The sequence below is a fragment of the Setaria italica genome, chromosome III (genome assembly GCF_000263155.2).
Source record: "Setaria italica strain Yugu1 chromosome III, Setaria_italica_v2.0, whole genome shotgun sequence".
NCBI classification, from domain to species: domain Eukaryota; kingdom Viridiplantae; phylum Streptophyta; class Magnoliopsida; order Poales; family Poaceae; genus Setaria; species Setaria italica.
In genome coordinates, this window is record NC_028452.1 from 19,370,536 (window position 1) to 19,389,133 (window position 18,598).

The window sequence follows — 18,598 nt, forward strand, 5'->3', positions numbered from 1 at the left end:
CGTGTCGTCGTCCCTCGTGGCTCCCTGGCCTACACGTCGTACCGAGGACAAGCCACTTGTACTACCTCGCACCAACCGCTGAGCGAGCCGGCGGCCGGCCCCCGTCGCGCTCGATCTCTTTCTCTTCCCGGCCTCTTCCTGCAGTCCAAGCACTGAAGCGCCCATCCCCTACAAAGCCGCCACGATCTCTCTTCCACTACCTCCTCGCCGCACGCCGCCCCCGTTTATAGCTGCGACCGACAGGTTACTGCACCCTCCTGAATCCTCTCGCACTCGCTCGCTCTCAGCTGTCCGTTCCTCCGTTCCTTTCTCGGCCTCTCGCGCGAGCACCGAGGCGTACCGGGAGGCCAATAATGTGGAACAAGAACAAGCCGCCGGAGCTCTACTACGAGATCCTTCACGTCGCCAGGGACGCCTCCCCGCAGGGCGTCCGGGCGGCGTACAGGACCCTGGCCCGCCAATGGCACCCCGACAAGCACCCGCCGGAGTCCAGGCCCGAGGCCGAGGCGCGCTTCAAGGCCATCACCGAGGCCTACAAGGTGACCGCCGATGGCCGAGAGTTCGATGTGTTCATGTCTTCATGACGCGAATGATTCTATCTTGTTGCATTGCATGCACGGTGCTGATTGTGTAGCGTTCCCGGCGTTCGCAGGCGCTGCTGGACCAGCAGGAGAACAGGGCGGTGTTCGCCGCGCGCGAAGGCGGCGGGAGGAGTAGGCCCGCCGAGAAGGACCTCTGCGGCTGCGGCGGCGAGAACGTCGCCACTGCGGTGGTGAGAGCGGCGCGGGGCGAGAAGCCCGGGGCCGCGCCCCCCTGCACGCTGGCGCGGGAGGAGCCGGCGGCCAAGGCGAAGGTGTACAGCGCCTGCAGCAACGTCGGGGGCGGCGGCCGGCGCGCGTTCGCCGAGTTCTCCAGCTACGTGGTGCGCAAGGCGCCGCCGCTGGAGCGCAGGGTGGAGTGCACCCTCGAGGAGCTCTGCACCGGGTGCAGGAAGGAGGTCAGGTACACCCGCGACGTCGTCACCAAGAACGGGTAAGCCGTCGCGCTCGCCTACGATAGGTGACGCCTAGAGCCGTACGGCGAATAGAGACACCCGTGTCTGTGCGACTGTGCAGTCCTTTTTAACTCGCTTCTGGCAACATCGTCGCCATTTAACTTCTGACAACAGTCTTTTTGGCGGTGTTCTTCGGAGAAATTGAATCAGCATATCGTTTTCTTGAAGATATTTGCATCGCACCCTTCACGACAATATCACCTGAGAAGTATTTCCCACAACAACTCTGCAAACACGCATAGCTCTGCATAATTCAGAACATCACACGTTTTGTGTTCAGTCAGCATTGTAGCTGCATAGTTAACGAAGCTTTTCTTTTCTCACTTTTATTGTTACTTGTCTACTTGTGTCACCTATGCACGTATAATAAAGCTAAGTAATTGGTTGAAACTTAGGATTTGGTTGGTTCTTTAGGAGCTTCTAAAATTCCTATCACATCGAATATTTAAATACTAATTAGGAGTATTAAACATAAACTAATTATAAAATTAATTGCACAGATGGAGGCTAATTTGCGAGACGAATCTATTAAGCCTAATTAGTACGTGATTTGACAATGTGGTGCTACAGTAAACATGTGCTAATGATGGATTAATTAGGCTTAATAGATTCATCTCAAGTGTAATTAGTTTTATAATTAGCTCATTTTAGTCCTCTAATTAGCCTCCAAATATTTGATGTGACATAAATATTAGTCCGGACTAAAGATCCAAACACCCCTTAATCCCGCACGTACTTTCATATCAACAAGAAGAATCTCTGTACATAACTATGCAATCAGAGGTCAGAGCTGTTACTTTTGACAGCAAGTCCACTTTATGCTGAATAAGGTGGTGTCCTTTATGGAACAAAATCAGTTCTCCACAATAAGGAAGGCACTGAAGCAGTACATTCGGTACAACCTTTCAGGCTCCGGGCTTATTAGTTTATCCAGCCAGTCTCACATGCCATATTTATCAACAAAAACATTCCGCTTGCTCTGCATCACAATTCACATGTGGTCCTTCTGGGCCATTAGGTGGTGTGTAACGCATGCTGCCTGGTTGCATGTGAGGATGCCGGCCGATCGAGCAGGGATACGCGGCTACATACAGTGACGCCGCACTTCCCTCACTAGCTGCTTGCGCCACTGATTCGACTGACGGCTTGCCATGCTTATCAGATTTCACGCGACTGACCGACCAACCTCGTACATTTTTCTGATGACAGACTGATCACCAAGAAGGAGGTAACGCAGACCATCCGTGTGAGGCCCGGGATGAGGAAAGGCTCCGCGGTGACGATGGAGGGCGCCGGCGACGAGCGGCCGGGCTGCCTGACGGGCGACGCCGTGTTCGTCGTGTCGGAGAGGAAGCACAAGCGGTTCAAGCGGCTCGGCGACGACCTGGTGCTCCGGGCGCGGGTGCCGCTGGTGAGCGCGCTCACGGGGTGGCAGCTCTCCTTCAGGCTGCTCTGCGGCGACAGGTTCCGGTACGCGTTCCGGGACGAGGTCATCTGCCCCGGGTACGTCAAGGTCGTCAAGGGCGGCGGAATGCCCGTCGCCGGCGGGGAGAAGGGCGCGCGCGGGGACCTCATGGTGAAGTTCGAGGTCGTGTTCCCCGAGGACCTCACCGACGAGCAGCGGAAGGGGCTCGCCGAGATCCTGAGAGGCTGCGCCTGAAGTTTGCTGGGCATCGGAGAACGGTGTGTTGTTATGTGGCGACTTCTTGCAATTGTAAAATTTTGTTACGCTTGTGTTGATATTACTACTTAGAGAAAAGGACTCTAGAGCACATGAAGATCGATGTCCTTGTACATATGTTAGAGGTTTTGTTTTTATGCAGAATATGCACGGTTGCAACTTGCACGAGCTAGAGATGACGATCTTTGGTTTTGTTTCTTATTAAGCGTTTACATGAACGGGACCTTACTCCGTAGCAAGTGACGGAAATTTTGCTTATCCATTAGTCCATATTAGTCGCACAAAAAAACTATGTATGCACCGGATGAAATGGATAACTCGTAGTTCATTTGAACCGGACAAAACCAACCGTACCACTTCTGTCACACCTAGTTTTACAAAGAAACCAAGGGCTATCAGGATCTAGTTTAACACATAGTAACATTAGTTTAACACATAGTAACATTATAAGTGAATAACAGTAACAGAATCACGTAAAGGAATAAGAGAGTATATCAGAGATTTAAGTTTAATCCTGAAAACAAAAGCTCCAAACTTCACAGGCAATCGACCGGGGTTGCGTACGCCTAGCACTTAGACCATCTTCACAACAACTTCATAGCAGCTTCTTCTGAGCAATGTTGGTTATCGCAAGGGTGAACACATGTCGTACTCAGCAAGTATGGAGAAAATATGAATGCAAGGCTTAAATAATGAAAGGCTGAATGGTTGACTACATTAAGCATTTTTAGTTTATCAAATTTTATTAGCACCTGATTTCTAAGGTATAGTATATACCAACCTACATTTAACATAAACATAAGCCATAAGCATATGGCACAACCATAACCACAATTTAAGTCTATCTTCAAGTATATTAATCATGTGAGGGTACAGGTCGATCTTAACTGTGAGCACGGCTGATCAATCAGTTTTACACTCTGCAGAGGTTGCACATCTTTACCCACAAGTCGTGTAAAAGTTCAAAAGAACCTTAGACCCAACCATACAGTGCTAGCTAGGCACCATAACACACTTCCGAGGTGTGATTGCATAAGGACGCTACGAGGCCTTTACAAAGATTCCCCAGTCAGTGATAACCCGCTAAGGTTTCGGTGTCTGGCGCGCATAAACCTCTCTAGTGGGTATAGGGTCTTAGCCAAGCTCCTTTCCCAAGAGGACCGGGTTATACGACGACTCAGTGCCCCTCTTGATTCTTTCGAGTAAGATTACCCCATACTAAGGTTTCTAATTAATTAGCCAAGACCATCTTGTGGTTGCACTGTTTTCCTGGGTGGTTCTCCATATTCCAATTAAGTATTGTGATCTTGTATTAGTGAAAGGTATAATATAAATAAAATAAATTTAATTATTGAGTTCATTAGAACCACCATAACCCAAGTAAAGCAATAAGCATGAGCTACCCAACAGAAAGATAAACCCAGGTTGACAAGAAATAATCATAAAAACTAGGCAAACTTTAATAGGACCCATCAAATTAAATGCAAGCATATGCAATAGTGATTAATAAAGTTATTGAGACAAAAGCATAAGGACACACTTGCCTTTCTATAAGTAGTGTTGCTACTCAGAAATATCTTCAACTCTTGCTCTTGAATGTCCTCGAAGTACGTTTGTCCTACTCGCATCAATCATCCAAGACAACATCTAGAACACGTACATACAAGCAAACAAAATAATTAAATTAAAAAACTACACCAATCCATATAAATAGAAGAAAACAAGCTTACAAAACTCTTCTATGCGTCGAAACAAACTCGTGAACGTAAAGAACGCTAAAAACGGAACGCAAAAGATACGCACAAAATAAACTGCAAAGGCCTATCTGCGAGAAAACTAAGCTTCCAGAGACCGTTACAAGAAATCGAGAGACCTAAACTTAATTTTATCAAGCAACTCGAGGGCTAACGCGCAAAAGCATTAAATATGGACTGGATCGTGAGAATCTAACTTTTGTGAGGGCTTTCTCGCAAAACTCACAAGATCCGGATTTCCTTTTTCTTCAAGGGCTAAACATGCAAAAGATGGCGTCATCTTCAACCTTCGATTGAATCAGCCTGTGCAGCTGTTCCGAGCTTCCGACGTTAGCTGCCGGGCCGGGCCGGGTGGCGGCGCTAGGAAGTGGGGGCGGCGGTGATGCTAGGCGGCCGCGGGGGTGGCGCACAGGCGAGTGGCGGCGGCCTGCAGGGTGCGTGGGTGGTGGGCGGCGGCGCAAGGTGGCTGCGGCGGCGCGACGCGGAGGCGAGGCGGCGGTGCGGGCGTGGTGGCGGTGCGGGCGTGGTGGCGCACAGGATGTGGGAGCTCGGGAGGAGGTCGGCCATGGTTGAACAGAAACAGGAGAGAGAAGAGGGACTTGCTGGAAACGAAGTCCGATCTCACGCATGAACGACAAAACAGAACGAGAACGAAGAGACGAACGCGTCGGTGCGCTCACCTTTGGCTGAGGACTGACGGTTGCGCCGGATTTGCTCGCCGGAGTTTCACCGGAAAACTCGCCGCAGATCTGTATGTTCGGTGTTGAACTGCGAGAGGTAGGGTTGTTAAAATAAGGTGCGGTTTGTGGTGTTGGAAAGAGGACGTCAAGAAGATCACGGTAGGGTTGTTAAAATAAGGTGCGGTTTGTGGTGTTGGAAAGAGGACGTCAAGAAGATCACGGAAAGTATTTATAGGCCGGGTTGGAGTCCGGATTTATTTTCCTCCTTTTTCTAATTTTAGGAATTAATTTCGGATTCGAAAACAATTCCAGAAAATCCTGAAATCATAATTAAATCATGAGAAATACTCAAAAACTCCAAAAAAATTAGGAAAATTCTTGGAGATGATTTGTGACACAAGGAACCCAAATAAGACTTGGAGCTCCTGGACCATCCAAAAATTGGATTAAGCTCAAGGAAAACGATACTAAATTTCAGAAAAAGCTGGAAAATTTTCAGAAGAATCTGGTTGTCGTCTGAATGCATTTTAAAATCTTTTGCACTAAAAAAACCAAGATGCATCGGTATGAATGCACAGACACAGAACAATATTATTAAATTTTGAAAAACAAACAATTATTTTTCCTATACTAAATTTCAGTAAAGAAAAATAAATGTTGGGAAAATTTTTAAAATTATGAGAAAATCATTATTTATTTATTCTTTTTAATCATGTCTTGAAATTTTTTTAGGATGTGACAGAGCTTGAAGAAGAAACAAATGGCAGGAATTCTGCTAGGAAATTACAGTAACAAGTTAAAATGTTACCAACGCCCTCCCGTACCCATCGACATTCCGCCGAGTCCTATCGCAGGATAGACTGAAATCTGCCTGTGGCCGTAGGAGCAGGTCGTCGCCACCGCCGCTGCGGAGGAGGCTGGCTTCACCGTCGCCGCCGATGTCATCGTCTCCGTAGTGGGCTTTGCTGCTGGCGGCAGCGTCGGCTTTGGCTTCTTGGCCTTGGCCTTCTTGTCTGCCTTGCAACCGGAGGAGCAGAGGTTTCCCATGTCGGCGACTAGGAATCTGTGACTGGTTGTGAGACTTAGATCGTGTATGGTAGCACGTCTGAGATCGGTTGGTAGGCATATGTACACACATAGGACTAGGTGTTCTGTTCGGACGGGTTTCCAGCGGAGGGCGTGAGCATTTCGAGTCGGACAGACAAATCAAAACAGAGTGTGATTCAGGCTTGCAGTGCAGGTGTCCTTTTCGGCTAACATGCTGGGCCGCTGAGGAATTCAACTGTAGATGCACCCCTTTTATTTTTGGTGGCGTATCATTAGCACGTGCTCATTTTGCTTGCTCACGACTCACGCAGACAGCTGTTGCAGCGTTGCTGCTGCAACAGTGCAACCTGCAAGCCTGCAACGCAGCATGCTCTGTTCGGTGCAGCCGGACAGGGACAGGGTCAGCTACTCAGCTGCCATCTTGATGGAATTGAGCAACTGGACTCGGTAACGTGATCTGATCTTGTTGTTGGACGAATCGAAAGGAACTGGAGAGTGGAGACGAGGAATAAGTTCAAATAGAAATCAGCATCATCTCAAAGATATATATATAGAAACTGCTGCAAAATGCCTCTATTCCTCCAACTTGTGCGCGGGAGATCAGGAGTTCTTGTACGCTCCACTAGCAAGTCAGCGTGCGGATCAGCACAGGCAGTGGAAACTTTACACCGTATCTGTGCCTTATTCTCTGAGATTCAGTACGCACACATCATCAAACATTCAAACTTGACAGCCCAGCTTCGCTGCCATGAAAAAGAAAACACAAAACCTTGCATCCATTGCACACTATCAGATGATTTCAATACTATTGTTGAAAAACAAAATCTGTTACAAAGAAACTACAGTATCAAACTACAGCTTTGGCATGGTGTCTGGCAGCAGTTCGAGAGCACTTATACAGCTGATATTGTTGAAGAGATCTTACTGACTAACAGAACAACTCTAGCTGATAAAAGCCAAATGCCCTGAACAATTCCACAGATCTGCAGAGAGAGTTCACGAACCTCAAGTAGGGTATAAGAAAACCGCATCATCTTGGATCACACACCCAGTCGAGCTGCAGGGTTCTTGTTGACCAGCCAGTACGCTTTTAACTAGGGGCTGCACGGTGCCGATTGAAGCTCGAACCACATGAATTAGCAGGATAGCTTGAACTATTACTTTAGAAATGTCCTGCCAGCGGTGTTTGCTCGTCCACAACAGCGTGGCAACCTGTAGAACTATAGCAACTGCTAAATCAGCTGACACCAGCCGATCGAAAATATATTCGCCCCACCTGTTCTCAGGGTCAAATGTTAGCCATACAGACATCACAGATGTGATTAGCATGGACAGAACTGCTCCAAAAAACAATGTCGCAGACAAAATAAGATAAAACCGGTGATCTCTTGTTTGTCTGGTAAATACAAACAGAGATATCGTTGGTATCGAGAGAAAGAACGACATGATGTTTGCAAACATGAATATCCAGAAAGAAGTTCTCCCTCCGTGTACTGGCTTACCAGCATCCGCGCCTTCTGCAATGTAACCCCCAGGTGGTGTAGAAGCAGCAGCGAGTGCTGAACTGAATCCAATAAATATAGAGTTGTTGAACATGTTCCGGGACACATTAGCGTAAATGCTTGATTCCTTCTTTTCTTTCGAGCACCGATTATCTTTCAATTTTTTAGCCAGGTGGCAGGGGCTGCCGTAGGCACCACAAAGATTTAAGCATATGATGATGGAAGTGTCCGTCAACTATACGACAAAGGGAAATAGAAAAGAGTTTATAACCTAGAAATCCTCTTCAAAATAAAATGTTGAAAGAGCAGAATGCACGATGGAGGAACTTACCGATGACAATAATGTATCATCACTTTGTATCTTATTCGAGGCAACATCTAGAGGTGTTGATCCCTCGTTGTTCATAATGGCAAGATTCACCCTAGGATCCACCATAAGAAAGAAGAAGATCATTGCCTGCCCATGCTTTACAGACAGATGTAGCGGTGTGTTTCCTTCGCCATCCCTCGCATTCATCATCCTCAAGAACTTTGGGTTTCCACATATGTGCCGAACCAACATCACCCTTCCATGTTCAACGGCGCAGTGTAGGATATTTCTGCGTTTGTTGTCAAGCAACTCATCATAGTCCAGGCATATTTCAATGAATTTGCGGACAATATTAACGTTGCCCATTATAGCGGCAATGTGGATAGGAAATAGACCCTCATTATCTTGAATGTATGCAAGGGAGCTGTTATTGCTCAATAGAAGTTCCACAGGTTCAAGTTTTTGAGCCAATAGTGTCCCATGGTGACGGGCAGTTCTTCCATAATTGTAGACCTTGCTGGCAAGTGTTTGTTCCCAACGTTGCAGGGATTCACCTATTGCCAGAGAATTAACATTTGACAAAATTCAACTGCCCACAAAAAATAGAACAAAGGAGTTGGAACTAATGTGTGGATACAACACATGTCTACATAAGGCATCTTCAATTACAATGGTCTAAAGTGGTCACTGGAACACAGAACATGCTGATTTTATTTGTGCTAAATATTATGTTTTCCATGAGCTCTAAGCTTGGGACCAAAATTTTGGATGAGTTGGACGGATCGTAGTTGAAGAATCAATGCAATGCCAGATTTTCTTTTTGTGCATTTTATTCCATAGTGTCTGGTTTTAATGTTGCGCATGTTTCTTCCTCAAGTCAAGTCTCACAGTGCATAGAACCAAACCCTTAAGGGCTGTTTGGATATCAAGTTTTATCAAAATTAAATTTATTATCTAAATCAGATTTGGGCCTTACCACCTAAAACTCTGTTTGGCTAGACAGCATAAAATGGGAATAACAAAAGACCTGTCTTTTCTTTTTGCTGAACCCCGAATATTGAGCCTTATAAAAAATCACTTCTACCTAATTTTCAGAATACAACTCCAGTATCTCCTGTTAATTTTTTTCTGCCATTTTCCTCTTAGATACATGATAAAAAAAATATCTTGATCTGCTACTGTTTTGCTAATGCCGATTAGATTCAATAAAATGAAGGGAAGAAGATCTGGTGCAATGTAATGGTGCACTACATATATGCAAAAGTTTGTTTAATTGACGTGGCCCAAGCGAAGTAATCTGTAAAACAAATACTAATTGATTAAAAACTCAACCAATTTTCCTAGACATCGCAAGCATCTAAACTTGTCTATGGAAACTTACTTCTAATCTGTGTGATCCAAACAGCCACTAATTAAGCACACTAGTCTATCAACCCGTGCTCCCGCACTGGCCAATATTTTTAGAAGATATTGTATTTAAAAATTATTTAGTAATTAAATTTCTCACTAATAATCAAATTTGTTTACCTACTACTCTCTCATTTTTTTTCAATACTTCAACATATTACTCATCTTTCCAAGTTGTGATTGAATTATTCTATACACTTTTTCATCCGTATTCACACTTTTTTCATTATGAATCGCACCTCCATACATTGTGTTTAGCACAAAAATCAATATTTTTCATCACTTCCGCACATTCATGTATAAATGGTCTACATGGTGACACTCATCATGCCGATATACCTTAACTTTGTATTTCTATATTAGAAATGACATAAATAGGTAATTTAGAATCATATATTAGTTTACTTTTGGACATTTCTGTATGATGCACATGAAGATAATTAGATTAAGATTTAGGTGTTTATGTTAGGTTATCTGTAATAAGGGTAACTTAGATACAAATTTAGAATGGTATTTAAAGTTATGCTTCTATAATGATATGCATGAGTAAATTGGATGAAAATTATGAGGTTACTTTAGATTATTTTTTATAATGGTATAGCTCGGTAATTTAGATATATATTTAGTATTTATTTTAGAATATTTTTCTTAATGATAGCGGTGGATAACTTTTAAGAAAATATAATGGACCAATGACTATGGTTATTAGAGTTTACAGAATTAATATTTAATGTTTCTGATTTTTGTGAGAACTTTTAGGATTTGTCTTTTTTCTGGCATGTTTCATGAGAACTAATGTTGAGTCTCCAATGAAAAAAGGTCACATTGCTACAAGACTGTTACCTTGAGCTACTTCTCATTTATTAAATATTCGAATACAATACCTATATAGATATATACTTATAATCTTCATCTGATTGTGATGGATTTTGGTTAGTAATTACGACATAACATTTTTATCCACATTTATAATCCTTAGTTTTTCACTTTGCATCACAGGTATGCGCTTGAATTTATTTAATGGACTTTAAGTTTAAGCTATAATTTTAACATAGAAATCTATATTCTCATCACCTCCTCTATATCTTTTTAAATGGTGACACACATCATGCCTATATACCTTAATTATATATCATATATCAATAGTGTAAGACATGGACAATTTACAATTATATATTGGTGTATATTTTAATTAAGGTGATTTGTATTAAAATGTAGGGTTACCTCATGTTATTTTTAATAATGGCATATATGGGTAATATAGATGTAAATTTAAGGGTTACTTTAAGTTATTTTTTAAGTATTAGTGGTGGGCAATTTAGTTTCAAATGTAGGGGGTTATTTTAAATATTATTTATAATGGCATAAGTGGATAATTTGTATGAAGATTAAGGGGTTACTTAGTTTATTTTATAAAATGGTAGAGGTGGGTAATTTAGATATAGATTTAGGGGTTACTTTAGCCTATTTTCATAATGGCGTACCAATGGCTATGATAATTTGAGTCTACCGATTGATGGCCAGATGTTTTGCTTTTTGTGAGAATTTCTAGAATTTCTCTCTTTTTCTAGAGTGTCCACCTAGGATCCTAGGTGGCTTCACCTAGAGGTTTCACCTAGAGGCCTTATAAGAAGTGATAACAAGTAGTGTGAATTAGGCCCTTTAAAAACCTAAAGGCTCTACCATATATAGAAATATACAAGCTTATCAAGACGTGCACAACAACTTTTATATATATTTATATCTCTATTGATACAAAGTTTTGCTCCTTAGGTTCCATTCTTACCAAGTACATGTTAATTCTAGGATAGGTAAAATCCAGAAAATAAAGGGCAACATGTGAAAAGGAAAATCAGAGGATAAAGAATGCAAAATCAGTACAACTTTCTTAGTAGTGTGTCTAGATTGTTCATGGGTGAGAGTTAACACACAACCAACGTACCGTATGAAAACCTAATTAACCTAGGAATTGCATGTACTTTCTAATTTTCAAATGCAATCCTAAACCAGCATAGGCACTAAATGCTAAGCAAAATATATACATTCTTGAATCTAGTTACTTATTTTACCTTCATATATGGAGGATTGGGGTATAGGAAGATCAAGAATTTTCAATAAGCTTGAACATTGGTTAACTTGGGCCTTTTTGCTTGAATATCTTAAACACCTCAAATGGGATCCAAATCTCTAAATCTTTGTAGGTCTCGTAGGTTTTTAAGTGATCTTGAAATCTATATCTTCCTTTAGCATTTAATGTTTTTAATCACGGATCCTTGTGCACCAAAATACAAATTCTTGTCTCTTGCATTGTTTCTTAGAAAGTTTGGTTCATTATTCTTCAATAGGACGGGCTCAAGAGGATTCCACCCAACTCTAAAACTACATGTTTCTCTAGCTGGCAGAGTTTCTCCATCAAGTAAGTAGATAGTTAACATCCAATGATTTGCTACGGAGGCATCCTTGTTTCGTGGGAATGTTGGAAGCATCGAATGATTGCATTGTGTCTCTAATGTTGTCTCTCCAAAAGCGAACAAATTTGTGTGGCCGGTCAAGGAGGAGCCCACCTTATGATGTGCCACTAGAGCCAAGGAGCTTCAGCCTCTGGCACTACTACAGAATTTGCTATCCAAGACGATCTATCACTGCCGGTTTTAGGTAAACCAGTAGTGATATAGCGATTCTACAGCAAATGAAGCTATGGGACGTCAAACCGGCAATGAAATATACCATCACCACCGGTTTGTATTACGAGCCCGCGTGATACTATCACCGCCGGCTTGTATAACAAACTGGCGGTGAAGGGGGAGACGAACCCGAAATATTTATCTAATCTAGTTGAGTCCGCCCCCCTATCGTGTGCGTCCAGTGCCCTCTCCCCCCCTCCCGCATCGCCTCCCTCTCTTCCCGTCTTATCCTCTTCTCCTCTCCCTCCATCTTTCCCGACCTCTCCCCAGCGGCCGGCGACGACCCCTCCCTCTCCCTCCCCTCCACTGCTGATGACCCCTCCCTCTCCCTTCCCTCCACCGGCCCCTCTACCTCTCCTCCCTCCCTCCACCACCACGGACCCTCTCCTTCTCCCTCCCCGACCTCCCCTCTCCTCCCCCCTCCGCTTGCCCCTCACCTCGTGCCTGAGGCGAGGAGTGGCGGCGGGGCAAGGTGCGGCGGCGGCAGCTAGTGGGATGCAGCGAGGCGCGGCGTGGCGAGGTGCGGCGGTGACGAGATCCCAGGTGCATCTCTCTCTCTCTCTCCTCCTCCTCCTCCTCTTCCTCCTTCCCTCTGTTGCCCCTCTCCTGGGACGAGGAGCGGCAGTCGGCTGGGACGAGGGGTGGCCGGCGGGTCGTGGGCGCGGACAAGGCACGGCGGTTGGCGGGACACGGGGCCGGGAATCTATTTTATTTTTTTTATCCGGCATCACTACCGGTTTCAGAACCAGCGGTGATGGGATACCCATCACTGCCGAATTGGATACGATGGGCCGGTTTGGGGCCGGCGGTTATACCGCTTTCTATAGTAGTGCGGGTTCTGTTCTTGGGATTAAGTTCTAGGTGGTTGTTTCCTTTCTCTAGTTTTCCTTTCATATCATTCCTAAATTCTATGGTGCATAAGTTGTAATATTTTGTAAGCCTTCGTCTTGTACAATTTTTTCTTCTACTATTTATTAAATGATATGCAGTCTTCCTACGTATTCAAGACAAGAAGAAAGAAAGAACCTAAGAGTTCAGTAGTATTTAGAGCCCATTTTCTTTTCCCACATCCTCTTTTTTCCTTTTCTATTTTGTAATACGTAAAAAATATATTTTCTATTTAAGATTCTCTAGTTGTAAGTGGACCTCTTTTCGTCAACAGTTAGTGTTATTTTTGTTCATTAGAACAGGATCATCCAACTAAACAATCTCAGTTGGCTCTCATGCAGATCTGACCGTCCCAAGAAGAGACTAGCTTAATAAAGATAGTAAATTTGATTATTTTTTTACAGAATATGTTTTGTCAGAAAATGGGGCACTAGCTTTTGTATGCACGAACCACAAAGCCCATGGCTCCAATGGAAAGTTTTGAAGTTACCTCTGCTGACGTAGACCGCAGCATGCAATGCAGTCTGCCCATCTGGCCCCGAGAAGCTCGCCGATGATTTCACGCCGTCGGGAGATTCCCTAATCAGGACTCGGACCATGTCAGCCCGGTTGGATGCAACCGCCAAGTAAAGCGGGGATACACCATCCCCATCGACCACTCCGGCCAGGCCGCTATCCCTGGACATGAGCTTCTCCAGGACGAGGGCATGGCCATTCCTGACCGCCTCGTGCATCGCAGTCTCCCCGCCCGAGTTCGTCGCCCTCAGCGTGGGGTTCCCGTCCTCGTTCTCCTCCACAGCACGCGCCGCGAGGTAGTCGGCCACATCCGCGTGGCCAGCCCTCGCGGCGCAGATCAGAGCTGTGTCGCCCAGATGGTTCCTTCTCCTGATGAGCGAGGGGGCCTGAGCGCAGACCATCTTGACGAGCTCCAGGTGCCCGCGGCTGGCGGCGACGTGGAGCGCCGAGCCGCCCCCTGCCGTGACGCCATCTAGGCAGCTCAGGTCGCCCTGCTCAGCTGTCGCCGGTGAGGGCTTCAAGCCTAGAGCTTGTTCCAGCAGGCCTAGGTCGCCTGTGGCAACGGCTTTGAGCAATCTGGGTTTCATTGTGTGTGGGGTCTCTCTTCTTGCTGCCATGTATCTCGGCTGAACACACAGCGAGACGCATGAACACACAGCTAAACGTTCTGTCCTCGACTAGTCCGATCCTATACACAGGGCCCTGGGTGCAAACGAAACTTCCTAGCAACCTCCTCCAGCGTTGCTGGCTGCTGCACAGTAAATATAACCATGTAATCTATCTGGTTTAGGGAGTAGTTTTGGACCGAGCAGCGAAGTTAAAACTATATTAATCAAGGTTTGTATAACTACAATATTCAGCAGCAGTGGCGCCGAGCCGTGCAAGTGGCCGACTTTACAACGAAGAGGCTTGACTACTTGGTAAGCGCCTCTGGCCGAAAAATCTACAGCTAGCTGCTGCTGCTCATCTACAGCGTTGTCTACGCGGGCCATGGCCCGGACGACCTAACGGATGAGCATTGGGAGGCCACAAAACTGCGAAGCAGCAGACAAAATGTGAACACGTGACATGTGGCGTTTATCTACGCCAAACAAAAAGAAAGCAACAGCGGGACCACATTATTCCCTCGCTTAATCGGCCTATACGAGCTTGTTTTCTGATAGTGGATGCCTGGATGGATCAGGATTCGGTGAAATATAATGTCATCTCGTGCAACACACGGACAGCTGAGTCAACTCAACTGCAGGCACGAGCCACAAGCTTTCAGAATACACCTGTGCCTTCACTTAGTCTTGTCGACGAAAGGCCCAAGCACCCAATCCCCATTGAGAGGAAAAGTAGAGGAAATTAGGAAGAAGGGTAGAAGGTTGATTACCAGCAGTGCCGGTCTTAATCCCCATTGAGAAGAAAAGTAGAGGAAATTAGGAAGAAGGGTAGAAGGTTGATTACCACTTACCAGTAAGCCGCTGCTCGGCCCCCACGGTGGCACATCGGCAAAATATGTAAGAGCATTCGCAACCATGCTACTCGCAAGGATGGTAAAATATTAGATATCCCATATAAGGACATAACTATATCCTTGGCTCAACAATCAACTTCTTGTCAAGCCTATTTCTATCCATATATGTCCTTTCATTATAAATACTTGTTTTGTAGTCCTTTATAATCAATTCTTCTAGCTCGTTGGTTTGATTTTTTTTTTGCTTCTATTTTTCCTGTAGGATTAGGCTTATGTTTCAGGGTTCCCGTGGGTAAGTGTTCTTCCAATTCTCCTAGGGTTAGTGCTAACTTGGGCTCGTATTTACAAATGTAGTAAAGCTTATTGTGTGTTTATTCCACTCCAATTTGTGCCATGTCTGTGTAGGATGGATGCTGATTCGGCCTACAGGATTGCTATGCGTGTAGGTGCTTATGTGAAACTGAGTGATGATGGCAGTCGTATGTATTGTGATCCTTGTAATATTCCATGTATTTTAGACAGGGATAGCACAAATTGGAATGATTCGCTAGTTGGAATTGTCGCAGAAAGTAAGCTAGAGTTTTGACACAAGTTGCATGTCACCTATTGGGATAAAATGAAACATATCTATGAAGAGATTGATTCTGACCAGAAATTGGCGATTGACATGTATTGGGAGATAAGAAGGCTCTCATTGCAAGTGTTTGTTATGAAAAAGGATGATTCTGATTCCATTGAAGAAATTGGACGGCAACAGAGCATGCCTTGTGTGTTTCAGGGAAGCAACCAACCAAATTGCACAGCCTTCACTTGAAATTGTACCATCTCTTGTAGAGCCTCCAGCTCAAAACAATGTTGAAGTGCCTTGGGTGGGCGATGATGTAGAGTATGTTGTTTTGGATGATGAGGATCATTTCAAACCTTTACTTTCTGATTCATCTGATTATGTACATATTGCTTGGAGTAATGTAGAGTGTGTTGGCTTGGAGGATGACTTAGTCATGGATGATGCATTGGGTTGTGAGACATTTATCCATGCAATTGATTTAGAGAATCCAACAATAGCAGTTGGTATAACTTTTGGGGATGGTGATACTTTTACGGAGGCTATTAGGCAATATGCAATAAAGGGTGAATATGAAATTGCAGCTCCCTATTCTGATTCAATAAGGTATAGAGGGTATTGCAAAGATGCACGCTGCAAGTGGTGGATACATGCTTTACAATTGCAAGATGGAAGAACTTGGAGGTACAGATGAACTTGCATTAATTTTTATGAGAATGTGCATTTTTCTATAATGATTTATACTTATTATTTTATTTTATTTTCTCTGGATAAAGGGCCTGTTCGCTTCAGCTTATTCAGCCGGCTTATCAGCCACCAAACAGTATTTTTCTCTCACAATAAATCAGCTGTTTCGGCTTTTCAGCTGGCTTATAAGCTGAAGCGAACAGGCCCAAAGAAGATACCTAATCCACACACTTGTCAAGGCACATGAATAGTTGAGAAGAACAGCATGGCAACTAATCGTTGGGTTAGGGATAATATTCTTAATTAGATTGCAAAGTACCCTACAATTGGGGCAAAAGCACTGCAGAAAAGATTGAAAAAATAGTATCACCTGAAGTTGTCATATTAGGTAGTGTGGGATGGAAGAAATATGGCTTTGTAACAACTCAAAGGGAAGTGGGATGAAAGCTTTGAGCACATTTTTAGTTTCAAGGCTGAGATGGAGAAGACCAATCCTGGAAACTTGGTGGATATAGAATTTGAGCAAGTTGGGAAGAAGAAGGGATTTACCGGAATGTTTGTTGTCTTGAAAGCTTGTGTGAATCGGATGGTTTTCTAAATGGTTGTAGGCCTTTTCTTGGTGTGGACTCCACCCATTTGACTGGGAAATGGAAGAGTTGGCTTGCATCTGCCACTGCTATTGATGGGCATAATTAGATATTTCCAGTGTGTTATGGTGTGTTTGGATCAGAGACAACTGAAAATTGGCCATGATTTTTCAGTAGACTTCATCAAGCTATTAGATCACCTTCAGGCCTAGTGATCTCAACAAGTGCAGGCAAAGGAATTGATTTAGTTGATACTCAAGTCTTCAGAAATGGGTTGAGCATAAAGAGTGCATAAAGCTGAAACATTCAACACCTGGATTAAGCATGAGAAATCCCTGCATGTAGTTGATCTTATGGATAGGATCAAATAGTTATGTGTGGAGAAAATGTTCTTGAGAAGAAAATTTACTAGAAGCTTAAGATAAGATACTGCCCAATGTGATGAAGGCCCTCAATGCAAGGAGCAGGGGGCTGAAATATATGTGGAGGTACTCACACGAAGATGATGGTAAAGAAGGTGAAATGTTAGGTAAAATTGAAGGTGTTACAAGGGATCTATTTTATTGGAGGTGTACTATTGATCTTCAGGCGAGAAAGTGCACATGTAGGCGCTGGTAAGTTACTGGTCTGCCATGTACACATGCACTTTGTATTATAATCTTAGTTCAAGTTAATATTGAAGACTACATTCATGACTACTATTCTATGGCAAAGTTCAAGAGAGCCTATGAAAAATCCGCGAAGCCAATGGCAGATACTCCCTTTGTCCCAAATTACTATTCGTAGCTTTTGATATGCATCTAGGTATATACTATGTCTAGATATATAGAAAAAGTTATGTACCTAAAAAAATTAAAATAAATAGTATTTTAGGACGAAGGGAGTAGTAAACAGTGACCTCAAGTTAATCATGGGTTCAAGTTAAGTTGTGGTCTCCACTTCTGAAAAGGCAACAAGGAGACCAAAGGAGAGAAGGTCCAAATCAACTGCAAAAGGGTCGAAGTGGGCTTTGGGAAGAGAATTGCAACATGCAAAAGGTGTCGAAAACTTGAGCATATGGAAAAAAACATGCAACGAACATGTTTATGATTATGATGCACCACAACCTGCCGCTCCAAAACCTAAGAGAAATAGAGGCAAGAAAAATAGCACAATAGTGCCATCCAGTGCTACTGAACCACCACATGAACAACTATCATTTGCTGACCCATTGTAAGCTTTCAACTCAAACTTTACAAAAATTTCACTTAAATTGCGCATATCTCACATATGAACCATTTAGAGTGCTACACCATATAGAGAAATCAGCTTTGTTTCTACACCAAGCCTTGTGATAAGGTCTTGCAATTTCTTGAACCATTGTCTTGTTAAAACCGCAGTAATTAATTTTGCATGTTTCTACATTTATAGTATGTCAAGGAAGTTGCTAAAATTTGAATCATCTACACCAACTAGAGCCATCATCTCTGTTTCTACACCAAGCACTCTCACAAGAAGGTATTGCACATTCAATCTTTATGCCTACATGCTTATCGACTCTATTTATTTGACACAACTCTATATACATTTGCAGCCATAAGAGGATGCTGGGACTTGTAGAACCTGTTCAATGTCTTACTCTATCTCCGGATCCTGTCCATGATAAGTGAAAGTTAAAGAAGTTGAAGGTTGTCAGATCTAAGAAATCCAAAAAAAGCTTAGGCCATTTGGTATCATATTCTTATAGGGGGTGTTTGGCAGCACTCTACTCCACAAAAAACAGCTCCACTCCACCAAC

At 43.8% G+C, this 18,598-nt stretch overlaps 2 protein-coding genes across 4 annotated transcripts; one reads left to right on the top strand and one right to left on the bottom strand.

Moving 5' to 3' along the window:
• Nucleotides 1-2,914, top strand: LOC101774964 (dnaJ protein homolog 1). Its single transcript, XM_004961937.4, has 3 exons — nt 1-539; nt 653-1,032; nt 2,264-2,914. Exons 1-3 carry the CDS (start codon nt 354-356, stop codon nt 2,712-2,714), a joined length of 1,017 nt encoding a protein of 338 aa, XP_004961994.1. The 5' UTR covers nt 1-353; the 3' UTR covers nt 2,715-2,914.
• A 4,053-nt stretch (nt 2,915-6,967) lies between these two features.
• Nucleotides 6,968-14,351, bottom strand: LOC101775374 (ankyrin repeat-containing protein At5g02620). 3 transcript variants are annotated; one of them, XM_004961938.3, is made up of 3 exons: nt 13,498-14,321; nt 8,050-8,582; nt 6,968-7,953 (listed from the first exon to the last, which is right to left on the bottom strand). In XM_004961938.3, exons 1-3 carry the CDS (start codon nt 14,138-14,140, stop codon nt 7,222-7,224), a joined length of 1,908 nt encoding a protein of 635 aa, XP_004961995.1. In that variant the 5' UTR covers nt 14,141-14,321; the 3' UTR covers nt 6,968-7,221. The 3 variants fall into 3 exon arrangements, with proteins under 3 accessions (XP_004961995.1, XP_004961996.1, XP_004961997.1); XM_004961939.4 differs by lacking the exon at nt 6,968-7,953 and having other exon boundaries at nt 8,184-8,317; nt 13,498-14,349; XM_004961940.3 differs by lacking the exon at nt 6,968-7,953 and having other exon boundaries at nt 8,449-8,617; nt 13,498-14,351.
• Between the last annotated feature and the right edge of the window lie 4,247 nt (nt 14,352-18,598).